The sequence below is a fragment of the Macrobrachium rosenbergii genome, chromosome 19, assembly GCF_040412425.1.
Source record: "Macrobrachium rosenbergii isolate ZJJX-2024 chromosome 19, ASM4041242v1, whole genome shotgun sequence".
Taxonomy (NCBI): Eukaryota; Metazoa; Arthropoda; class Malacostraca; order Decapoda; family Palaemonidae; genus Macrobrachium; species Macrobrachium rosenbergii.
The window spans coordinates 38,080,230-38,104,156 of NC_089759.1; the positions used below are offsets into that span (position 1 = coordinate 38,080,230).

Sequence of the window (23,927 nt, forward strand, 5' to 3'; positions counted from 1 at the left end):
AACCCAGCAGATCTTGACAGCGAACCGACAGCAAGTACTACACGACACGATTCCCGCAACTTGCTAGAATCGTTCTCACTTGCGCCTTGAACTCCTTCGTTACTCCGAGGAGGGCCAGTGTTTACCAGTATCATGCTGCGTATACTTTTAGTGCGACTTACTCGAAAGATCCTCGGTTTCATAAAAAAATTTAATATTCCTTTCAAATAGTTTAAAGTATACTCTTGGTTTTCATCCAGCCAAAATCAAAATCAGTGGTATTGGTGGATAAAAATAACCAGTCGGAAAGTTATCTGTAAAACTCTTAGGAAATCCTGCTTCTGGACAGCTTTTGGATTTTGGGAAAAAATTCAATCCATTCGTTTTGACATATTTTATGACCTTACTGAAAATGGCAGACATTCCAGCTGACCAACCTAATTACTGAACCCTAGATTCTGATTTTCCTAAAGTGTTGTAACCTTTAGGTTGCCAGTCAGAAAGACAATTCTAAACCAGAATTCCACATTCTTCTTCTTCTTCTTTTCCAAATAGACTGAGAAAACACCAGTTACTGCTTTCATTAAATTGACCGTAACAACATCTGCGAAGCAATAGCAAAATCAGACTTACTGTGTGACGCGAGCCACTCTTCATACCCCAACCCAGGGGGAAGTTCGACAAGTTGTCGGAGGTCAGTTTCGGGTATCTTACGTTCCAGCACCGCCTCCTCCAGGTACAATTTGTGCTCCTGTTCTTGGGCCGCCGAACACTCGCGGTCCTTTCGTCGTGCTTTCCTGTGGATATAAAAAAAAAAAAAACTCTGTTATTTTCATAATGTTGGATCAAAATACCCATCACATGTATAAGAAAACTGCTTGTACTAAAAAAAGGGTACAATTATTTCCATCAATGTTAAGGCTAGTTTTTAAAATTCAACTTGGAATTCTATAAAGCAGACTTTTACATATATATATAATTATATATAACATAAATGTGCAAAATTAGCATCAATACATAAATTTTCAAACACATTTACTATTCTCTGGCATTAAATAATCTTGAATTTATTCCAAAACTGAACACTGGAACATATGCCAAATCCATTGTCAGTATCAACCAATGACCCATTTCATTGAGTCAATACAATATAACGTTAAAATGATATCTGATGATACAAAATGAGCCGCACAACTTCAACCTGACATCTGCACACCTTGAACACATGGCAGCCAACACGAGGTGCAAGGACTGGGCGAACAACTTCAGAAGTCCCTCTAGTTTACTGGGCACAGCCACTGCCAGGGATGACAGAGGCCCCCCCACCAGTCCCCCACACACATTGCTGTTATTGTTATTAGTGTCGCCAACTGTGGCGCCGATGCCGCCCTCATCAACACTGGCACTCGGCTGGTCTACGGTTGGGGAAGCGCCCAGCACCGTGCCCTCGTAGTACTTGTAGAAGGCTCCGGCATCTACCGTCGTACAGTGAGGGTGGTGATAATTGTGGTGGCTGATCTGATGGTGCTGATCAGCTGGGGTGGACATGGATCGGGACAGGTTTGGGGGATTACCGTGCACCGTCAGTAGTGCCGCTACCACCGACGGCCTTCGGGCCCTGGCGGCCTTTACCAATACCGCAGTGTCCGAAGGGGTGGGCGACCCTGGCATCCCGTCCCCCCAACCCACTCCAGTCATTTCTAGAGGCAACGACCAAGGGGAATCGTCGCAGGGTGGATGAGGCCAAGCAGGTGGGTTGTTACCCCCGGGGTTCGACCACTGGTGCGTGTTGTCACCATCTTGGGTGGCCAACGGGGGCGGCGTGTACGCAGAGTGCCAACTGCAGGAGGAGGTATAGGTCGACCCTGACGCCCACGAGCTCAAAGACGCAGGACGCCCATCGGGCCCACCTGCCATGTCTAGCATGGCCTGCCGCTGTCACCTGCTGTCGTCCTCCAACAGGCCAATGGATGGCGAGGATGTCGACGTCGAAGAGTTGTTTGAGGTCGTGGCGGTGCTGGTGGAAGCTGGTGGTTCCTGCTCACCGGCTAGGCTGTGCCACCCATGTAATTTCCTCATGGTTCACGCCCAATCCACTTCATGGTGTGGCAACGCACAATATAACAGATCCACACCACACGGTAACAGCTCGATCCGTCAGCGGCAAGACAGGAATGAAAAAAAAAAAACTAATACTAAACACCAGAGCTGCGCGGGTAAGAGGTAACGGCGGCAGATCTAAGCAGCGACGAAAAAAAAAAAAAAAAAAAAAACACACAAGGCGAAGCAGGCTAACCGAAGGCAACGAAATCCTTCAGCGGTGGCCCTGAAGGCGTCGCTGCCGCCGTTGTGGAGTTTCCACTCCGGTGCTCTGGACTACAAAACGATCCGGTGGCTTTGACTTAAACGCACACACATACGCACATGCACCGCCAAAAAGTGAACTCGGCTACAGTAACTAGTACTGATCTGACGGGGCACTAAATGCTTCCCCAACAATCACTGTGTGCACTATGATAACTCTAACTGCTTCGTTTTAAGGCATCGGGGAAACAGAAGTATCTGCTTATAGCCAATGCAGTAACACTGGTCGTGGTGGGGATTCATCATCAATGGAGTTATTTCTTTTGCGCTCTCTTCGGAAAGTAATAAAATCCTGAAAGTGAAAAGTAATTCCTTCTAATAATTTTGTTAGTTGTATCACTCACTATTCAGAAAAAAATCGCACAATTTTCAAAATGAATTACATCAGACGCTCGCACGCAGTCAAAAATTTAAGAGCGCAAATCCAGTCGGGTGATGTCAGATACGGTATGAAAAAACTGGCAGTCGTTAAGCACAGAGCGTTAAGAAGGCAACCACCGCTCGAACGGCTACAGCCCACCGTTGCACACACACACACCACAAGGCTGGCAATGGCACACTGACTGACTTCTGCTGCACTCAGCCGACTGACTCACACTCCTCAGCCTCCCCCACCACCCCGCCGTCCCTTCCATTGAGTGAGCGAGCCAGCCAACACACCTTTCCCGAGCGGCCTCGCCTCTCAGGGTCGGGCACAACCCCCACCCCACCCCACCTCTTCTCCCAGTCCTCACCCTTCCCTGGAACCCATCACCTTTATTTAAAGGCACCTCAGTGGCGTCGCTATGGGGAGGGGGGGTGCCTGCCCCCCCCACCAAGCTGAAATTCCCTTTGTAGCTAAACTTTAACCCTTTGGTAGCAAAAGCAGAATTAGATATAGTTATAGGTTTTGAACTCAGACGACACGTTTGTTCATGATATTTTAATCCAGCTTAATGTTATCAACTTATGTATGAAGTGACTGAAACTACAGTTATAGATTTGAACAAGTGCAATGCAATTTGCTACTGCTGCTAAGAGTTCGTTTCCAGGGAGAGGAGATGAAGAAGAGGGAATGGGTTAGGTTGAAATTTCGAAGAGATTTTGGGGGGTCATAAGTCTCCTGTGTTATTGATGATATGCACCATTTTGATATGTTTACATGACAAGGATATTATATTATATTTGAAAATTAAAACTTGACAATAGAAATTAGGCTAGTGTTGAATATAAGTTGTGAGGAAACTTACGTTACAGCGTATGATACAGCTGCATCTAGTAAGAGTTGAAAATTAATTGAAAACTGAGCTCTGTAACTTCATATATAGGTTTACTAATTACTAATACCATTATTTTCCTTCATTCACATGGATATATAGATTCGAGATTAGTATATTTTACAAATACAGAATTGGTAAATTAGTTTTGTGTAACTTTCTTTGGCTCCCCCAAAAACATCTTGGCCCTACCTAGGCCCCGCAACTGATGGAATGCTAGCTACGCCCCTGAGGTACCCGCTTGCCTTGCGAAAATTATCATCAACGCCTCTTTACGCATGCTGTAAGCGACATATTACTCACGAGCATTCTCCTCTCTCTCTCTCTCTCTCTCTCTCTCTCTCTCTCTCTCTCTCTCTCTCTCTCTCTCTCTCTCTCTCTCTCTCTCTCTCTATATATATATATATATATATATATATATATATATATATATATATATATATATATATATATGATACCTTGCCCATACGTTACAATCATTACTGACTGTATTAAGATAAACCCATCATACTGGTTAAAAGAAAAAAAATACTAGAAACCTGTTGAGAGTAAGCTGCTGAAAATAACTCTTGGAAGCACATTCACAGTAAGTATATATATATATATATATATATATATATATATATATATATATATATATATATATATATATATATAGAAACTGCTGACTGGATAAATACTAATTTCAGAGTGAGCTAGTATTACAGAATGTACTTCCAAGAGTTGTTTTCGGGAGCTCACTCTCACAGGCTTCTAATATTTTTTTCCTTTTAAGCAGTATGATGGGTTTATCTTAATACAGTCAGTAACGACTGTAATATAAAGGCTAAGGTATCATATTTACATTCTACATACTATATAGAGGCTTATGGTGAGAGAAACTGGCCCCGGGCTGGACGACAGCAAGTCTAAACAACTAGTAGACTTTCACTGTTGCACAGAGAAATTCAGAGCATACAGTAAGTATGCATGGCATGTCGAGATTACTCATTCCTCTTTTTTACTGAGGTCGTTGCTTCTTGCTATTACCATTGCTGTCCAATATTTCCTTAGTCCAAACAGCACGTCTTACAATCGCTAGACCCTTCAGGGAGGGACCGAATCAAGTATGAAATTCAGAAATCATTTTCCCTGACTGAAGACGAGAAGCCACAACTTTCCCCGAAAACAGAATACAGAGCCTAGTAGCCTTCCTCTGATATACTTCGGAATGTCGGTCATTTAATGCCCGATACTCTATACAGACTTGTTTTCTTGCTTTCGAAGCAGAAACCTCTATAACCTCAAATTATGAAGCCATTAAATACGTTGCCAATGCACTGGCGTACCGAGTCCGATCCCATATCGGTCTACCCCGCCCTTTTCAAAACATACCTGCGCTTTATTCACTGGATACATTGTGCCACTTCCTTAGACCCTTCGTTTACTAGTTTCTCGTCACCGTAAACACATGGACAGAGAGAGAGAGAGAGAGAGAGAGAGAGAGAGAGAGAGAGAGAGAGAGAGAGAGAGAGAGAGAGAGTCGATGTACAAATATGGTGTTGAACAGTCGTTAATCTAGTGGCTGTTAGAATAACTAGAGAATACTGACCCTATATATATATATATATATATATATATATATATATATATATATATATATATATATATATATATATATATATATATATATATATATATATATATATATATATATATATATATATATATATATATATATATATATATATATATATATATATATATATGCATATAAAACCTATACAGTACAAAATATGCGTAATAGTATGAGCAGATGCATATTTGTGCATACATTTCCGGGGACACCATAAATTTAAGAATAAAACAATTAGGCTACTGTCATAAACTGACATGAACACACTGTACTCGAATGCTTTGGGCCTACCATAACGAATCAGACACGGTTAAATGACAAGAAGCATCAATAAATCTACTCAGTTACCAGGGCTAAAGTCCTCTGCCTATATCGTATATGTAGGAGCACATCCTGTTACTTCAGTACATGACGTAATACGCTCTTCTCAGCCAATCAAAAGGCTCAACGTCACGAGAAAGATAGCGGGAGGGTGCAGTGTGTGACAGCGGCGTCATTTCACTTTCAAGGTGAGAAACTAGAAATCAGAATGTAGGAACAACGTCACCCCATTTTTGCCTTGAACGACCTTTCTACTATACATCCAATGTACACTGCATGAAACCCGAATACCTACACAGCACAGATTCTTGTGTGTACCTAACTTTTAGAATGACTAAAAAAGACAAGATTTAAAAGTTAAGCTAAGAAGGACCGGATCTTGGGTTGTAAGAATTCCAGATCAGTGGAGGCATCTACCTGTCAGTGAGAAGACTGTGGTTTAAACACTTCCTATGAAATCACTTATCTATTCTTCTGGAGAAATTTATTGCAAATACGGCCAAAATTACAAAGGGACGATATTATCGGCTACATTTTCATTTGCAATAATCAGAGTTCGACGATTTTGAGCGACAAGCAAGATTTTTAATACTACTTTAATAACAAAGCGTTCCCAGTACAGCTCAAGACCTTCACAGCCTTTCCGACGCCTGCCGTAGATGCTCAGAAGAATGAGGTATCATTTGCAATTTAACAACACATCGCTCGACGACTCGAACATCACTTCGACAGGACGAGGATCCCCAATGACTTCGTAGGAGCCACCGACATCATCATCAAGACGGCTCCGTCTGGGGGCGACTGCTTATGCTACCCAGAGGCGACAAAGCTCTGCCGTCGTTTGGTTACGTGATGACGAGGAGGTCTGCTTCTGTCAATGTGAAACGAGTCGCCTGCAGTTTCTTTCGCTCGATTGCTGTCGTGTTTATGGCTACTCCCATGGTCGAGCTTTACTAGAGGCCGCCACATCTTGGACGACTAGTATTATGACTACCAATCTCGCTAACCAATTGATACTTACACTGCAACGTTATTAGCTTTCATCAATATTACTTTTATAGCCTCGTTCCTGTTTTAATCACCCAGACACCCTTCACTAACTCTCTGCGATAACCACTGTAATCCACAAAACCTGAAACCGCCAAGGAGCTAAAAAGAAGTCTGGTGGGCACTGCTACCGAAGCCATCTTAAACAGCCGACCGACACTGGCCTTGATGAATGGGAGGAGCTCGCGGATTTCGCCCGGGAGCCACCCTTCAAGACTCCATGGAGAGAGCTGGCGTTCATCTCAGGCGTGTGTAAACACTCGCTCGTTGCATCTCCAAACTTTTGTCACGATGCCAGGTAGTACTCATTAGCCATTCGGAAAGGATGTCTGTCAACCGTGCTTCATTTCCAAAATGCCCAACCTATACTCCACCAAGAAAAGACCATTTCTTTTCTGTACAAACAAATAAATTAAAATGTTCATTGTATCAAAACGCATCATTATTCTGTACCGAAAAAAGACAAATTACTTACAGCAATCAACAGGCATTCCTCTTTACACCAAGACCCTCATTTGTTCATTACATGCACACTACTGTGTTCCAAATTCGAAACACTCGCATTATGATATTAACATACATCGGCTCTTTAGGCTAGTGCCGATACAAGAACTAGAGACAGACTGTGAAAGCTCACTTAGACGTTCCATACGCAACTAAGGTGACCCCTTGAAGAATATCCCCCCGATATCACCTGAGACGCCGACGGGCATCCAAAACAAAAAGCCCCCTGGAGAAGAATCACGCGTTTATCGTGGATATGATTCAAAAGGCTCTGACATTCAACCAACAAATCTGCACGGCTCGTTTCAAACCCCACTTCCATTACTCAAAAACAAAAGCGCGCAACATATTCTCCTTTAGCCTCCAAACCACAGAAGATCAATAGATTTGCGACAAATTCAAGTTTCATCTTTATCCTACTATAAATAGACGTTTCTGCAAACTGTTTTCAGTGAGCGTTCGCTGCGAACACGCAAGTTAAATTTTATTTACTTGATATGCTGGATGAGGTTAGACGTAATGAAGAATTTATATTTACGAAAAGAAAGATCCTAGGAAAACTCGGCTGACCTAAAGAAACCAAACCTATCTACAATTTTTCCCTAATGACCAGGGGCGAACGATACTGCCAAAATATCATAACTTGACATGTCAAAGAGATATAGTAGTAAATATTACTTTTAGTCTGACGTATTTTTAGACGATACACACGCCACTAAGACTCGCTGATCACGCGAGTCAAGTGACTGTATACCGCCAGTTACCTCATGCGCAACTGCCCCAGGGCACGTATGAGAGATTGCAACATGCGAGGGCGCTTTCAACGATTTCACCAAATCTCATTCACGAACTTTCATATTTCACTCAAGTTCACCGTATTTTCAATTCCCGCTTCAAATGTCGCATGTATCTATTTTTCTATGAATTAAAAAAGAATGTATGAAAATTTTTAACATTTCACAAAGCCTTGCATAGGCACAAGTTTCCATCCTCCAGACCCCTAACTGATAATGCATAAAACCAATTTCCGATGAGTAAACGATTCAACTACAGTGTTGTATTTACAAGTGGATATAAAAAAGGAAAATGTTCCATCAAGCTCCAACAAAAAGTCGGTAAATGTGTCCCATCAAAAGGGAGCTTTGAACCTTGACCTCATCCAGAGAACTGACCTCTTAACGGCCAGATCAATTGGGATTTCATGTCTGGGTAAAGTAAACAATAACCTTTTAGGCCTAAATTGAGTTGGTGAGCCGTTCACACAAAAATAACAAGGGCGAATCCATCAAAGGGTTCTCGAAGCAAAACACTCGAGGGGAACTTCAATTCATTCTGCCTTTCTTGTGGGACATCTGTTACGCTTATAGTATTAGTTTTATATTAAAGTGGTATTATTTACAATCTTAATTCATAAATTAATAGCAGGGGATAGAAACAATTATCAAAAAGGTCCACATTTCTCGCTGGTACAAAATCTAACATTGTCAAATTCAGTAATCTGTTTCTAGCTTTCGACAACAACGACGCACTGACATCAATGACATCAGTCACTGGATTTACCAATGACATCAAACGAGCGACAGATGTCATGTTGGACAAGTCGATGACGGACATGAACATTACCAATGCATCTGCTGAATGGTCCCTCTGGTTCCAGAAATGGATCTTTCTTTTTTTTTTTTCTTATATCTTTTTCCGGTAATTTCAAGGAACTTGTGAGAATTCTCATATATATATATATATATATATATATATATATATATATATATATATATATATATATATATATATATATAACTTACCCCATTTTCCAAACTGACTGCGACCTATAACAGTCTACTATTATAGGTTTACGTAAGTCAAGAGGGGGAGCTTGGGATATGGCGGATACGGCCTAAGTTGTTTTCCGTCAGTGGGATTAACTCCGTTACGCCTGAATGTAGAAGTAATCGTGAAATGTCCGGGTCAGGACAAGACGATCGCTTCTAAGCCCTAGAGACCAGCTATTTCTTGGGCGCTCCTTCCGTGACGCTACCTGACCTTGGAAGAAAATCCACGGACAGGACACCATATTGAGAGTCTAGTTCGTGTGCGCTTGAGTGCACTTACTGTGTTACAGTATGTGAGACTGAAATTTTCAGGCGAGAAACCTTGGGAGGCAATGGACGTCGCAGAAAGTTCGGGAACATGACCAATGCATCAGTGAGCCCATTATGCCGTTAATTACACAGCCAAGATGATCAGAACCTTGCATGTAGAATGTCAGGGCATTTCTACGCCAATGGTGGGAATAATATGCGGAAACATACAAATGCACACACACACACACACACAAGGATATAATTAAAATCTAAACACTGACAATTAACAGTTTTAGAATCCAGACGGGAGTCGGATAATTTGACACGCAATTAAAGGTTATCGGTTCATATTCCCTTTAGATGACGATTCATTCCATACATTCACATATATATGCATACATGAATACAACGACTGAAGATCACGCCTACATTCATTTGAACGGATTTCCTATTCCTGTCACTTATTCGGAGTTTTTTTTTTTTTTTTTTTTTTTTTGGGGGGAGGAAGTGTCAAAAATAAAACTTGCTAAAGGTTTGGTCAAGGTCAGGTTGGCTGATATGCCTGTCTGTCTGTCGAGTCTGTCTCGAAGAAGTTTCCTCCATCTTAACTTGTGCACAGTTAGCTAAACTGTAGAACAGCTGAGAGCTAACCTATCAACTAATAAATTGATCCATTTATTAAAAAGGCTATTTTAGTTTTGAATCGATCAAAAGGCTATTTTAGTTCTGAATCGACAAAGACTATGGCATACTCTACGCCACCTGAATAAATCAATCAATCAATCAATTCCACTGTTCATGCGCACCGTCATTCCCAAACCCTCCATTCCAATAATCACTATCGGTTGCGTTCGTGGCTGCCATAACACCTGGGTCATCAGTGCATGGCAGTGTTACTCCCATCGCTTTCGTCTTTCCTCTCCTCAAACATCACATCCTTACACACACACACACACACACACACACACACACACACACACACACACACACACACACACACACACACACACATATATATATATATATATATATATATATATATATATATATACATACAGAAATAATCAACACCCAATCACGTGTGGAACAGAAATACATTTCTGACTCACACCATTTGAAAGACCTGGGTTCGATCCTGATGTGAGTCAGAAATTTACATATCTATATATATATATATATATATATATATATATATATATATATTATATATATATATATATGCATACACACATACAATATAAAATATACTTCTTCACCATAAAGGTTTTCCTTACTGAGGAGTGCTCCAAACACGGATTTAGCTTTCCAGTATTCACGAACTATTTTGCGGTGGGGTTGCAGGACCCATGCTCTTATCCACTCTGGTTGTAACTCCCCTAATCAACGAACTACCAGGTACAGATTTAACGGAACATGCTTTCGGAAGTATCTGTGACCTTTTGTCGCTTAAACGAAGCCGCTACGGTGGAAGCTTGTTTTCGTTTAAGAAGACATGGGACTTACTTTGATACCATCATGGAGATGCTATCTTTATGCAACTCTATCATTTTTTTATTTTTATTTATCCCTCCATATACTGAACATTGCAAGAACAAGAAGACCATCGTTACTCAACCATCGTTAAGATATTAATGAAATCGCATTGTACTTGGTGAAAAGGAGAATCATTCTAATTTGAGTTGCGTATATACCTTATAAAGTACTTTGGTTATAAATGTTTCAAAAAGATCATTATTAATGTGACGTTTTAAATGCAAACAAAGTTTGCTGCAAAATAAAAAAAAAAAAATATAAGAATCATGATAAATCAGCAATTTCACAAATGAAACTACATGGTAGCAGTGATAAAATGCGCACGTATTTATCTCTCTCTCTCTCTCTCTCTCTCTCTCTCTCTCTCTCTCTCTCTCTCTCTCTGTGTATTATGAAAATATTCGCGACCTTGGAAGAGGACAACAGTGTCATTTCTGGGGCTCTGAAAGGCTTTGCCATAATGGCCAAACACCCGTATTAAATCCGGTGTAATGTTGGTCCAAATCCTGGCTTTAATGCGGAGTTATTGGCTCTTATAGCCACGACAGAGCGCCAGCCATGAAATGAGTAGGGATACACTAAGCCAGCCTCTGCCGCGTCTTTTGCTCCTGAATTATGACAAAAAGAAACAGAATTCGAGAGAATAAATGGAATTCAACGGAGAGAAAATATAATTCATTAGACACGATATAATTTAAGAGGTGAAATAAGCTACAATTTGGTCGTTCGGTAGGAATCAGAATTCAAAGAATAAAATTCAAAAGAACAGTATTAGTAAAAATCCAAGACAATGCGATCCAACATAACAAATACAGTTTGGAAAGATATGAAATAACAAGAAAAATAGAATTCTACGAAACAAGTAAAACTTAAAAATATATATATATAATAAAAGAGTAATCTAACTTTTACGTAAAAGCCCTTGGGAAGGGCACTTAAATTTACTTGCCTGGTCTTGCAGCTAGCCCTGAGGCAAAAGAGAAAAGAAAAAAAAAATAGAAGGATCTTACTCGCCCAGCAATGTGACCCTTTGGAAGGGTTACACAAGTACAGAACTGCATCAACGAAATTTTGAGATCTCTTGATCCCTGGAGTCTTCATCCACCGCACCGCTGTAATAAGATTGAAAAGAAACAACGGCTGCACCTTTCACTACTCTGATATCAACAAAAGACAGCATTTCACACGAAGAAGAAGAAATCACTAACTTAGGCCAAACCCTGTCGTATGTGTTGTAGTGCTTTCTTCTCTCTTCTTTCGCATTTTGTGAAGGAATTCGAGGACAGGCGCCCAGAAAATTTACTGGACTTCTGCAAGCGATGGTTGGCGGCCTCAGTCGATGAAAACCGAAGGAGAGACTGGGAGCAATTACGTTAAAAATAACTAGAAGTCTGCTGCAGGTCAAACATAATCGGTAACACAGATTGATGGACCGATAAGGCAAGAACGTGTTTCTAAAAACTGTCAGGAATTTGTGCACGTTTGTAGCCGATGCTGCAGCATATTCCTTTGCGTGTGCGTAGTGGGAGCGCTCGCACGCTACGTAAACATTTACATAAATGCATACAAAACGCGGTCTCGGAAAGAAACGCAGTATTTAAGCCACCTCGACAATGTTTCCCTTCGCGACACGAGATAACAGTTTAACGCTGGCTGCTGCGCTGTAGGCAATGCTGTTTGCTTCCGTTGCTGTTGTCAGATGAAGCTGGCCTGGGCCAGCAGAGGCTCTTGCTCTTCAGAGCTGGCAGGAGAGAGCAGGAAAACTGAAGCTGGGGAAACTGCAGTTTCAACTGCGAGCTGTTAACCACACCCTTCTACTTGCAGAAAAACTTCAATGAGGAAGTTTCTACAGACGCAAGCTGATTCCTTTTTCTTCCGTAAGTTAAGCCTGCTCTTAAAAGAGATCTAGATACTTACTGCACAGAGCCACAGACTCCTCAAACCTGCTATGTATCACTTGACGTCCAGTTTTTATAAGTAAGGAATATAATTACAAACCACGTATACATGATTTCCATGAACAAGAATAGATAGACGGAAAAAATGAAAAGGATGACGCATAAACTTATAAACAAACCGTTCTGAGACACAAGATAATATACAGAATACAGAGGCACAATCCGAAAACGTTCAATAACACATCGGCATGGAACTTTCACGAGACCCCGTCGTGACGTTGGGACATAACTTCAAATATACATGTTTACAAATCAACTGAAAAAACGAAAAAGAAATGGCAGCAATTTCAGGCGGCATATATTTCCTCCGAATATTCCTATTATAGCTTCAATCCTTCTCAAACAACAGCGCCGAACACCACGTCAGGCACCTGCAACTCTTTATTAGGGGAATCTGTTCCAAAATTACCTTCATTAAACGAATGCCTTGCCTTTTGAATCTCAGCTGCTGAGAGAGAGAGAGAGAGAGAGAGAGAGAGAGAGAGAGAGATGTACCAACGTTAACACAAATAAAAGTTGTGTCACTGCGTGTGTGAGTATGTCTGCATCCACGTGACCTTGACGACTGAAACGGTCTGCGGTCTGCTCCCAGCCCCAAGTGCGCACCTTTAAAGACACGGCTGCCACGTTTTCTTCACATTATGATATTGGCGTTTTTTTGGCCTCCCTGAATACACAACTAGAATGAATCTAGTTTCACTCCTACTGTTTGTACAAGAATACTGAAATTCGTAGGAATTTAAAAATACGCACAAGTAAACGATACAGTACTGAAATTCACGGGAAAATGTTTATAAATGCTAAACATAGTAATTTTAAATGAGGTTGAAATTTATCAGTTGAAGACCTGAGTTTCACGTGGTTTTACATCTTTTCTCAAAACACTGTACAACATTTCATCCATTCATAAGGAGTTTCACGCAACACACACCACACACATATATATATATATATATATATATATATATATATATATATATATATATATATATAAACATATAAATACATACATATATGTATATATATAATATACATACACACATATCGTACAGAGAGAGAGAGAGAGAGAGAGAGAGAGAGAGAGAGAGAGAGAGAATTATGTAGCCTCTACGACTTCTCGAAGTTTCTCCGTTCTTAGAGATTTACCCAAAAATTGTTTCGGGTTTTATATTCGAAGTGATATGAGAAAGGTATCTCATTCTTTCTCATCTTTTTCTTTTGTCTTCTTCTCCATTAATAACTAAAAGAAAACCCTTTCTTCGTTCTAGAAAGAAACATTTTCTGCGCCCTGCGTCAGTCTGCGCGGGGAAAGGGGGGAAGAAGGGGGAAGTCAGCCGGGTTTAACTTTCTTTTCGGTGGACAATGCGCTAGAGTGAAATTTAATAGCGAACATTAATCATTTCCCTGTATTTTAATTATAATTGCTATAATGATTCAAGAGGATAATACATTTATATGAAGAAAAGACATTAACTTGATACAGAAACCTCCACAGATCCGAAAGCCCGTGTGATTGCAGAGAGAGAGAGAGAGAGAGAGAGAGAGAGAGAGAGAGAGAGAGAGAGAGAAAATTTATATGAAGAAAAGACATTAACTTGATACAGAAACCTCCGTAGATCCGAAAGCCCGTGTGATTGCAGAGAGAGAGAGAGAGAGAGAGAAAATTTATATGAAGAAAAGACAGTCACTTGATACAGAAACCTCCACAGATCCGAAAGCCCGTGTGATTGCAGAGAGAGAGAGAGAGAGAGAGAGAGAGAGAGAGAGAGAGAAAATTTATATGAAGAAAAGACAGTCACTTGATACAGAAAACTCCATAGATCCGAAAGCCAGTGTGATTGCAGAGAGAGAGAGAGAGAGAGAGAGAGAGAGAGAGAGAGAGAGAGAGAGAGAGAGAGAGAGAGTGAGTTTTTCAGTTTACAAAATAACAAACACAGTCTTATAAACGAATAAACCGCTATATAAACACATACCTACATATACAGCAGTTAGCAAATAAATCAAAACATGAAATTGAAAGCAAAGGGGTAAAATAAGTAACATTACGGCCTCTCTTTAACAGTACTGGCACGAATTACACAGTTTTACAATGAAACCAAAAAAATATTTTTGCTAAAAAACTGTGCGTAAACAATAGCTTACGGTGTTTCCGAGATCCTAAATTATAATACAAGATTATCTCGGTGGCCTCGGCTGTCGATTCAAGTACAAAATCTTCTTAAACTTTCTCAAAATAAGTACTTCACTTATTTCACATAAGCGCTAAACCATAGTTTTACCTTACACAAATGCAAAGTAAAAGGTTTATTAAAATATAAGCTCCCAAACTGAATAAAATAAGTATCCAATGGTCATTCACGAAAAAAAGCTATCAAACAAGTCCAACTGTTCATTAAACAGAATTTAATGTTACACCCAGAGGCAATGATCTCACTCATCAAAGCGTATTCTGTACATGAGATCAATCAATAAAGAATGGATTCTTTCTGGCATAAAACCACAAATACAATAGTAAAAGTCCACGACAAGCAAATTCGGTAGAAAGATCGGGCAAAGTACGCTCAATAACCTAAGCACAAAAATATCTAATTTTCTCGGCACCCAGAAATTCCCCCCCTCCCCTTCTCTCTCTCTCTCTCTCTCTCTCTCTCTCTCTCTCTCTCTCTCTCTCTCTCTCTCTCTCTCTCAAGGCTTGCCTGACTTCGGCCACTTCCCTCACTGAGAGAAAAATAGCTAATTTTAATATCTATTACAAGAGGTTTCTCGTGACTTACAGTTAATATACTTTGAATGTATTTTAACATATTAATATACTTTTGATATATTTTGAAAGTAAAAATGATTCCTATCAAGAAGTAAATAGCACCAGAATTAAAAAAAAAATTTCTAAACAATCATGAAAAAGTCATCTTTAATATACAGTGATAAAATCACTTGTCTACAACTGGATGGACTCTTATTTCTCTTATGCATAAAAGATAATCTTAGTCTTTCGACCAATCAATTTCTCCTTACAGCACCAGAACAGTGTCTCTTCTCAAAGATCTTCTGTTTACCATTGGTGGAAATTTTGCATGTTTCTTTATTTTCCATCTGACCTGTTCTTGATAAATACTGAAGTGTTTATGTTACTGCAGGAAGCAATTTCATTCATATTACATAAAGATTAATTATTTTGAAATATAGATCAAATCGACGGGTTACCTCCATCTAGTTAGATTATGAAAATAAATGGAGAGTTCTAATGCTGAGAATTCTTGTTAAGTAATTCATCCATACTACTACTCGACAAAGAATATGTGTAATAATAACCACCAGTAATGCTTAAAAAGAACAATGCTTTTACCGGTATTACATAAACTACGTTACAAAATCAGAGAGAGAGAGAGAGAGAGAGAGAGACACCTCTGGGATTACCATTCACCGAAACATGAAAAATGACTGGCACTCGATCACAAACAATCATAATCAATGTCATTAGCGTCTCGTCCCTGCTCTATTAAAATAGAAACCTGATTCCCCTTTGTACAGATAATATATTACGGCGAAAAAACAGCGATGAAAGGCTTATACGAATAAACATTTCAGCTTCGGCCTTCTAAAAATGACATGCGGAGCATAATGGTCCGCCCTGGGATTGCTGTCAAACACTGAAAGTGGGTTAGCACTACACACACACACGGATGAACCTCAACTAATGTTCAGCTTTTTACTAGAATGAAATGCGAGTGTATTTTACTTCCCACTACGCGAATGGAAACACAATATATATCACACACTTCTACAGAGAGAAGAGAGAGAGAAACTAGTCGCTTTCAAAGGCTCTTCGACCTTGGCAAGCGAGCTAACCGCACAAGTCCACATTAATTTACCACAAGCTCCAGCTTCGCCGACCCCTTTTCGCTTACCACTCCATCAACCAATCCAAACCACGGTTCATTTTCTTTTCTGCGAACAAGCACTTCTGCTTTACAGGTAATTGTTACGAGGGTTTACCCTGGCTGAATATAAGAAATACTGTATAAAATGTAAATATTCTCTGAGTGTTTTCCTTACGAAATTCAACGATATCTTATTCACGTTGATTAGATAAACAAATAATAACGAAACCAATTAGTAATGGTGCTAGATGTGAATTTTGCATACCCATTACACACAAATGAGAGAGAGAGAGAGAGAGAGAGAGAGAGAGAGAGAGAGAGAGAGAGAGAGAGAGAGAGAATTTTCCACTCAAGCTTCCAGTCAGACCACTCTCGTTTTCAAACTCCCGCAGGGCATACGCTCGACCCTATTAATATTCCCACGTGTCTTAAAATCACCGAAGGTCAGCCGGAGTCGATCCACCTCCTGCGGCACCCATTCATAAAATGCAGATACTGTACAACCTTTAAGATCCAGACCGCAAATGGTACAAGAATAAACGTGCGGTACATAGATTCTCCCACTTACTTCTCTTCGCCTTCAGAAATCGTTACACATAACACACCGATGAACCCACACAGGTCAAGGCCATACACTATGGATACACTGAGCGCAATACTCTTCCCCAAGTCAGATGCGTTCGGGCGCCTGGTACTGCTGTATATTTTCTTTTCTTCTCCACACCTCCACATCACAATACAGCCCATTACACCCTAATGATCCTCTTTCATAACCTGCGCTACAATAGTTAGGAGAAATACAGAAGATTTTGAATGAAAGGTGCAGGTGCAAGAGAGGCAGTCAGGTACAGGGATGGTTGCGCGGGAGAGGGGGGGGGGACCACCCTACCCCCGAGTCGCTACTTCCCTCAGCCACGCTGGTCAATAATGCCAACGAACGGACCAAGTCAATCCTCTTCATAACCATTCACTCACTTCGTTGAGTTCTTTAGCCCTCTATATTTGAGGCTGCCTCTTCCTCTTTTCTCTTTGCCTGCCCTAAGAAGGAAACGGGGTAAGGCTGTGTCACAGGAACCGGCATTATAAGAGGACAGTACATTTCTCCATGCAGATCCATGATTAGAACTGAATTTGACAGATTTTTTTTTTTTACACATTTAGATTTAGTCAAGAATGCAATTTAAAACACGATTCCTTCCATTAAGGCCACTGACTGTTAAAACTGGTTGCCAAGCACGGATGGGAGATTATATACGGAGAGATTCAAAGACGGAAAAAACCCAGAAGCCGTTTGACTATAACTGCACTGACATTTGTGCGTATGAGGGTGCAATAAGTATTCAGTAAGTCGAGCGTTTTTTCTCAAGAAATACAGGAGGGAGTCATGTTAGAATGGCAGCTGCTTCGGGAGGGATGAGATTATCAAATGAATTAATAATGACAGAAGAGAGAGTTTGAGATAGTTTTATTCACATACCTTCCAAATATATAACTCTTACTAAAGGATTCCATGTGAAATAAATGACTCACACAGTTCAACTTGGGAAACGATAAGCACGGTTCGACTGCATTAATAAAAAGTAACAAAAAATTATGTAGGGTGATCAGAGAGTTCCCGATTCAAGAAAATGGGAAAATACATACTTTCTCATTAGAACAAATAAATAAATTATAATTATATATGTATATGTGTATATATGTATACATATACATATATACATGCCGTTGCTTGTCTGTTTGTAAAAAGTAAACTCATTCTAGGAATCAAAGAAAAAAAATATTTACACAAACTTAACGAAAAGCAATGGCAATCACATCCCACAAGTCACCCACGGCAGTATTTTGATATAAAATTTGAATTTTAAATTACTCATAATTTAATCCTTCCCTTTTACCTAGTTAATCTCACTAAAAGCAACACCACCTTGGACTTGAGCAGAGAGAGAGAGAGAGAGAGAGAGGCGTAGTAGCGTGATTCTGGACAAGAATATGTAAACAGCAAATGGTCCGAAATGCATTTGTGAGAAAACTTCCTGGTATCGGAAAGGTATATATCAGAAACCGATACAAAAATCTAAATTCTCTCTCTCTCTCTCTCTCATCAACGTGCGTTCTACGAGAACTCTTACGAGACAAATATCGAAAAATGAAAAGCAATTCCATTAATGGCTTTGACATCTAAGACATGTAAAAGCTGTCCAATCTCTCGTGCTTTCTTATTCGGCACCCTTCGACCTTCCTCGTCCCGAAATTCTCAAGGCCGTCCACCACAATGGCAAAGGGATAAGAATATTCGGTGTGGAATATTAAAGACACGATATTTATTATTTCCCTAGGCAAAATGTACACATACATACATACAAACATATACATGCATGTAAATATATTGTCAGTATGTTGTCCTTGTTGATTTAATTAATTACTTTTATTTTAATTGTGTTGCTATAAATTTTGTATTACGCCACTTGGGCAGTATTTCCTTAAGGACTTTTGTTTTTCCTTCTCACCGGCCCGTTTATGTGCAACAAGCAATTACAGCCTTGCTTTTCTTTTCAAGACACATCACCTTAGCAACCGCCCCCCCCCCCCACCCCAACAACCTTTGGGGAGTTTTCGTCAGGTCCCGATAAAGATCGGTGAGAGATCCGTCTTCCGAGCCATGAAGGGAGGTTGCGTGCTTGACTGAATTGCTTGTTGCAGTTGATACCTGCTGTCCCCACTGTTTGAATTCCCGAGAGGACTTCCTCAAGCCTAAGGTGTGATATATCGTTCGGGTCTGTGCTCCTTTGATATTGGAGTTACGGCTTTCCAGCTTACGTCTCTGGCTCAGTTGTACTGCCAGGGGGTACTCTCTCAGAGAATTTCATGTGACGTCACAAGCCTTCGTTAACGTCTCGAGGAGACTGCCCCGTAAAATGATGATCCAATTCCTTTTTTGTATATTCAAGATAGAGAGGTTATTCTGTGCTTTTCGTTCATTGACAGTATGTTTGTCTTTGTTTATTGTAATGAAGGGTATTTGTTGCTTATTTAATATATGTATTTATGAGGTTCAGGTGTCATTCCTGTCTTAGAGTTACATATATTAAATAATAAGTTTTTTTTATTTTTGTCAGTGTTTATTTGTCCCCCTTGAATAGTCTTGCACATTAAGTGGTTGCAATTGGGGGTATGGCCTCACCCATTGTGGACTTCAGAGGTGCCTCGCACTGAGGGACCTGGGGCAACCGGAACGAACTGTAAGGTAAGGTAAGGTAAGGTAAGGTCATTGCAGGTAAGAGGATATTGAAAGCGATATTGACAGTCTAAAGTGTGTAGTGGTCGAAGCAGGCCATTAATATATATATATATATATATATATATATATATATATATATATATATATATATATATATATATATAGAGAGAGAGAGAGAGAGAGAGAGAGAGAGAGAGAGAGAGAGAGAGAGAGAGAGAGAAGAAAAGCAACACGATGATATCCAATGGAGACGTGACGGCCAAGGAAGACAGCGACAGTCATAAGGTAGCTTTTCCACAATGCGAATCCATGAGAATGGGAGGGGGGGGGGTGCACGAGACTGCGCATGACTCAAGTTTGTATCCTTCTACAAACGTCTGCAAGGGAGAAAAACAGCCTTTCGGTTACGTATCGATACATGTTGCGAACAGGTCTCTTTCCTGTCACAGGAAGAAGCAATCTTTCTTTTAACTCATATATCATGAGGCTAAACTATCTAGGTTCACTTAAATAACTATCTGGGTTCATCTAAACTATCTGGGTTCACTTAAACTATCTAGGTTCACTTAAACAACTATTTAGGTTCACCTAAACTATCTAGGTTCACTTAAACTATCTAGGTTCACTTAAGCAACTATCTAGGTTCACTTAAACTATCTACATTCACTTAAACAACTATCTACGTTCACTTAAACTATCTATAGGTTCACTTAAGCAACTATCTAGGTTCACCTAAACTATCTAGGTTCACTTAAACTATCTAGATTCACTTAAGCAACTATCTAGGTTCACTTAAACTATCTAGATTCACTTAAACAACTATCTAGATTCACTTTTTTTTTTGCGTTGTTATGCCACTTCAAATAAATTTCGATAATGATGATTTCAAATTTCTTTAGACTGAATGGTATGTTCTTTGGCTAGACCAAAATACAAAAACTAAATTCTAAATGGAAGGACCCAGATTTCCAACGGACAACCATAATTTCCTTCTCTCAGGAGCTGATATCTGACAAACGATGAACTCTCGAGGAAAGGATGGAAATTCGGTCGTAATCAAAACTTCATTCGAATTCGGCCGAAGAAAATGGAAAACTGATACCTGGGTTATTCCTAAACTGCTGTTAAATCCCCCCTTACCTAAGCCCACATTTTATATACGTTTCGTAGCCGCAAATAATTCATAACAAAAAGATGGAAGGAACACAGTTAATGGTCGAATCAAAAAGTCTTAATAACTGGATGGCTGCATTAATCTGAGTCTATAATTAATCATAAAGCTACGACCATTTCCATCAGTTGTAAAAATGAAACAATTATTCTTTACAAAATGCTTCAAATCGGTTGACTGTCATAAACGTAATTCATTCACTCGCTAAAACCTCTCTCTCTCTCTCACACCGTATATATACACAAGACACTTCAGAAAATGTCCTCTTGGGTGTATACATCTCCACAAGTAGAGCCAGAAACTAGACTAGAGCCGCCTTCTGCCTTGCAAAACCTTTTCCGGCGAAAGCCATCTCCATTCCTGGGCACCATCTTCTGCAACTATACTATAAAACGGATGGCCTCTGCATAGAGTGGGCGGCCTACACGCTTATGGGAGGTCGTTAAGTTAAAATGCTCTCTACGATAGAACGGGATCCTTCCAAAATGGGCCCAGTGTGTCCTATGTTACATAAAGCGCACTTGTTTGTATAACCGAGTTCATGTTCATGCATATGCACATGCAACCACAAAGAGACAGTGCATATAAACGTAAAAGATTTTGACTAAATAATGCATACATTAAAGCGACACATTTTCAGAGGCGAAAGATGCTACTTAGTGGGACATGGAAATACATTGTATGACTGTGAGACCGAACGCAATTCCTGATATCGCGTGCATTCATGTCCGCATACAGCACTTGAGTATGAGCGCGTAAAGTCACAACCACCTTCAATAACTCATAACTGCATCAAATTTCACACAGGAGAAATAAAGGGCGAGAACTGTACATAGAGGATGAAAAAAAGATATACAACCACTATACGGAAATGTCACTAGAGTGGAGAACATTTCATAAATTACCCGGTTTCGAAGATGGTATTCACAACAGGAAGGAGAAAAAGGTACAAGACCCTAATTAGCATTATTCCCAGGTATGCAAAATTTGTTCAATTCCGTTAGCTAGGTGAGTCTTTAACTATAAAGCATATGAAATGAAGAGAGCAAATTTCCATTTCATTTTTTCTTAAATTCTTCCTGGTCCAGTTAATACAAGCCTTTTCCTTTCCCTGTCTATACAAGTAAAAATAATTACTTTAGCAATATAAAAATGATTTTTTGTGCTTTTCATAAACAATACCTGTTTCTTATAATAAAACTAATGCATTGGCTCTTTGAATCAATCTCCGCCACATTCGTATGCCTGGCATTCGTGTACTTTACTCACCCCACACAAAGTCAAGGTCCTTAAAAATATGCTCAGTGTGTATTGAAAGGATCTTGGACAAAGTCTGGTGACAGCTAAAAGCGCTCTGCACACACTTGGGCCAAGAGAACGGCGCACAGAAGCGGCGAGTCTGGCAACCGACAAATTTCTCGCTTTTGTCCGAAGACAGAGTCTGGTAATGCGGACGGGGCTTTAGGTTCAAGTGAGGTTGCCGTAACCCTCAGGCCACGAAATCCAGATCCACTGAATAGAGATGAAATATCCTCATCCTCACCTTGAGAACTCTATGTTTCAAGTATTCTTGGTTACTGGCTGTTCCAGGGTCTAGGACAAATGGCCGAGTTCAGCAGGTATCTCTGAACGTAGCCTTCTGACTTGAACAGATTTATAATCTCCGCAGCATTATAAACTCCAGCGACCTCTTTCTGACCTAACATGCAGGAGTTCGAGTTAGACCTGCTTGGGAAAGTGTGTCCGTATAATTCCCGTCGAATGCATTGCTTACAGAAATTAACGAATCCGGAAAAATCAAGGAAATCGAAGAGTTTCCAGGTCTTGTGACTTATTATCATAATTTTTCTCAGGATGTACCAGCGCTATTATCAAATTGTGGGTCATGAATATATGTATATATTGTCGCTCTCTGTTTAACATATTGTGGAACACTATACCTCTCCTCGCTACCTTATGGAATATTTACTATAATGAGCCGCCTAAATTACATTCAGTTCGAGCTAAAATTCTAACACTGATGATAATGATCTTATTTTTGTGGTTATGAAAGTTCACATCATCTTTCGTTTCTTATAAAATGTGAGGGTTGCATTAAAAACAGAGGGTATACTGTTACCTTCAATATGGAGGTTTAAAAATGACTTGGGTGTAGAAGAGTACTTTCCTACCCTCAAGTGCACCCTCATATGTACAGTACAGTACAGTACACCACCCAAGAAACCTTTACCTTACGTCAAAAAAAAAAGTATATCTTACTTTAACCAGACCACTGAGGTGATTAACAGCTCTCCTAGGGCTGGCCCGAAGGATTAGATTTATTCTACGTGGCTAAGAACCAACTGGTTACCCAGCAACGGGACCTACAGCTTACTGTGGAATCCGAACCACATTATAGCGAAAAATAAATTCCTCTTATTCTTCACTGGCCGGTGGGAGATTCGAACTCGCGGCCAGCAGAGTGCTAGCTGAAGATGCCCAGACATGTATCACGTTTAGATTCATATATTTTGCATCTCTGCAACACAGTTCATTGAACAGAACTCGTTGCTTCACAGATATGGGCCACGAGAGAGAGAGAGAGAGAGAGAGAGAGAGAGAGAGAGAGAGAGAGAGAGAGAGAGAAGAAGAAAGGTCATAGGTTCGTCGGCAGTTCTTATCTACCCGGGTCATGGTTCCGGTCGCACGTAACAAAGGCGTGCCCGCGGGTGAGAATCGTAGCGAGGCACATCTACAAGTACGCGAGTCGTGCCCTCGTACCCCCCTTCCCACAATGACGTACCCTCTGACGTCACTTTCACTAGCACGACTTGGGGGGGGGGCTGGGAGGAAATCCAATGCTGACGCTGTTTATGACGTGAATTGAGTGATTTCAATGTTTATACCACTTGCAGTAAGTGGATGACAATGAATACGTTTAAATAAAACGTCTATTAACTTTTTATGCGTTCGTTTTCAATCACCTTACATTTAAAACTG

At 40.2% G+C, this 23,927-nt stretch overlaps 1 protein-coding gene across 8 annotated transcripts in view; it reads right to left on the reverse strand.

The window, feature by feature from the left end:
* Positions 1 to 23,927, reverse strand: part of Mob2 (MOB kinase activator 2) — a 354,696-nt gene that overhangs the window by 26,900 nt on the left and 303,869 nt on the right. For 6 of the 8 annotated variants that reach the window (XM_067121705.1, XM_067121702.1, XM_067121704.1 and 3 more), the window contains one exon: positions 613 to 776. In XM_067121705.1, the coding sequence (XP_066977806.1) occupies positions 613 to 776 (164 nt within the window). Of the gene's footprint in view, positions 1 to 612; positions 777 to 1,195; positions 2,939 to 23,927 lie in introns of those variants that run through there. The other 2 variants (XM_067121700.1, XM_067121698.1) reach the window with 2 other exon arrangements.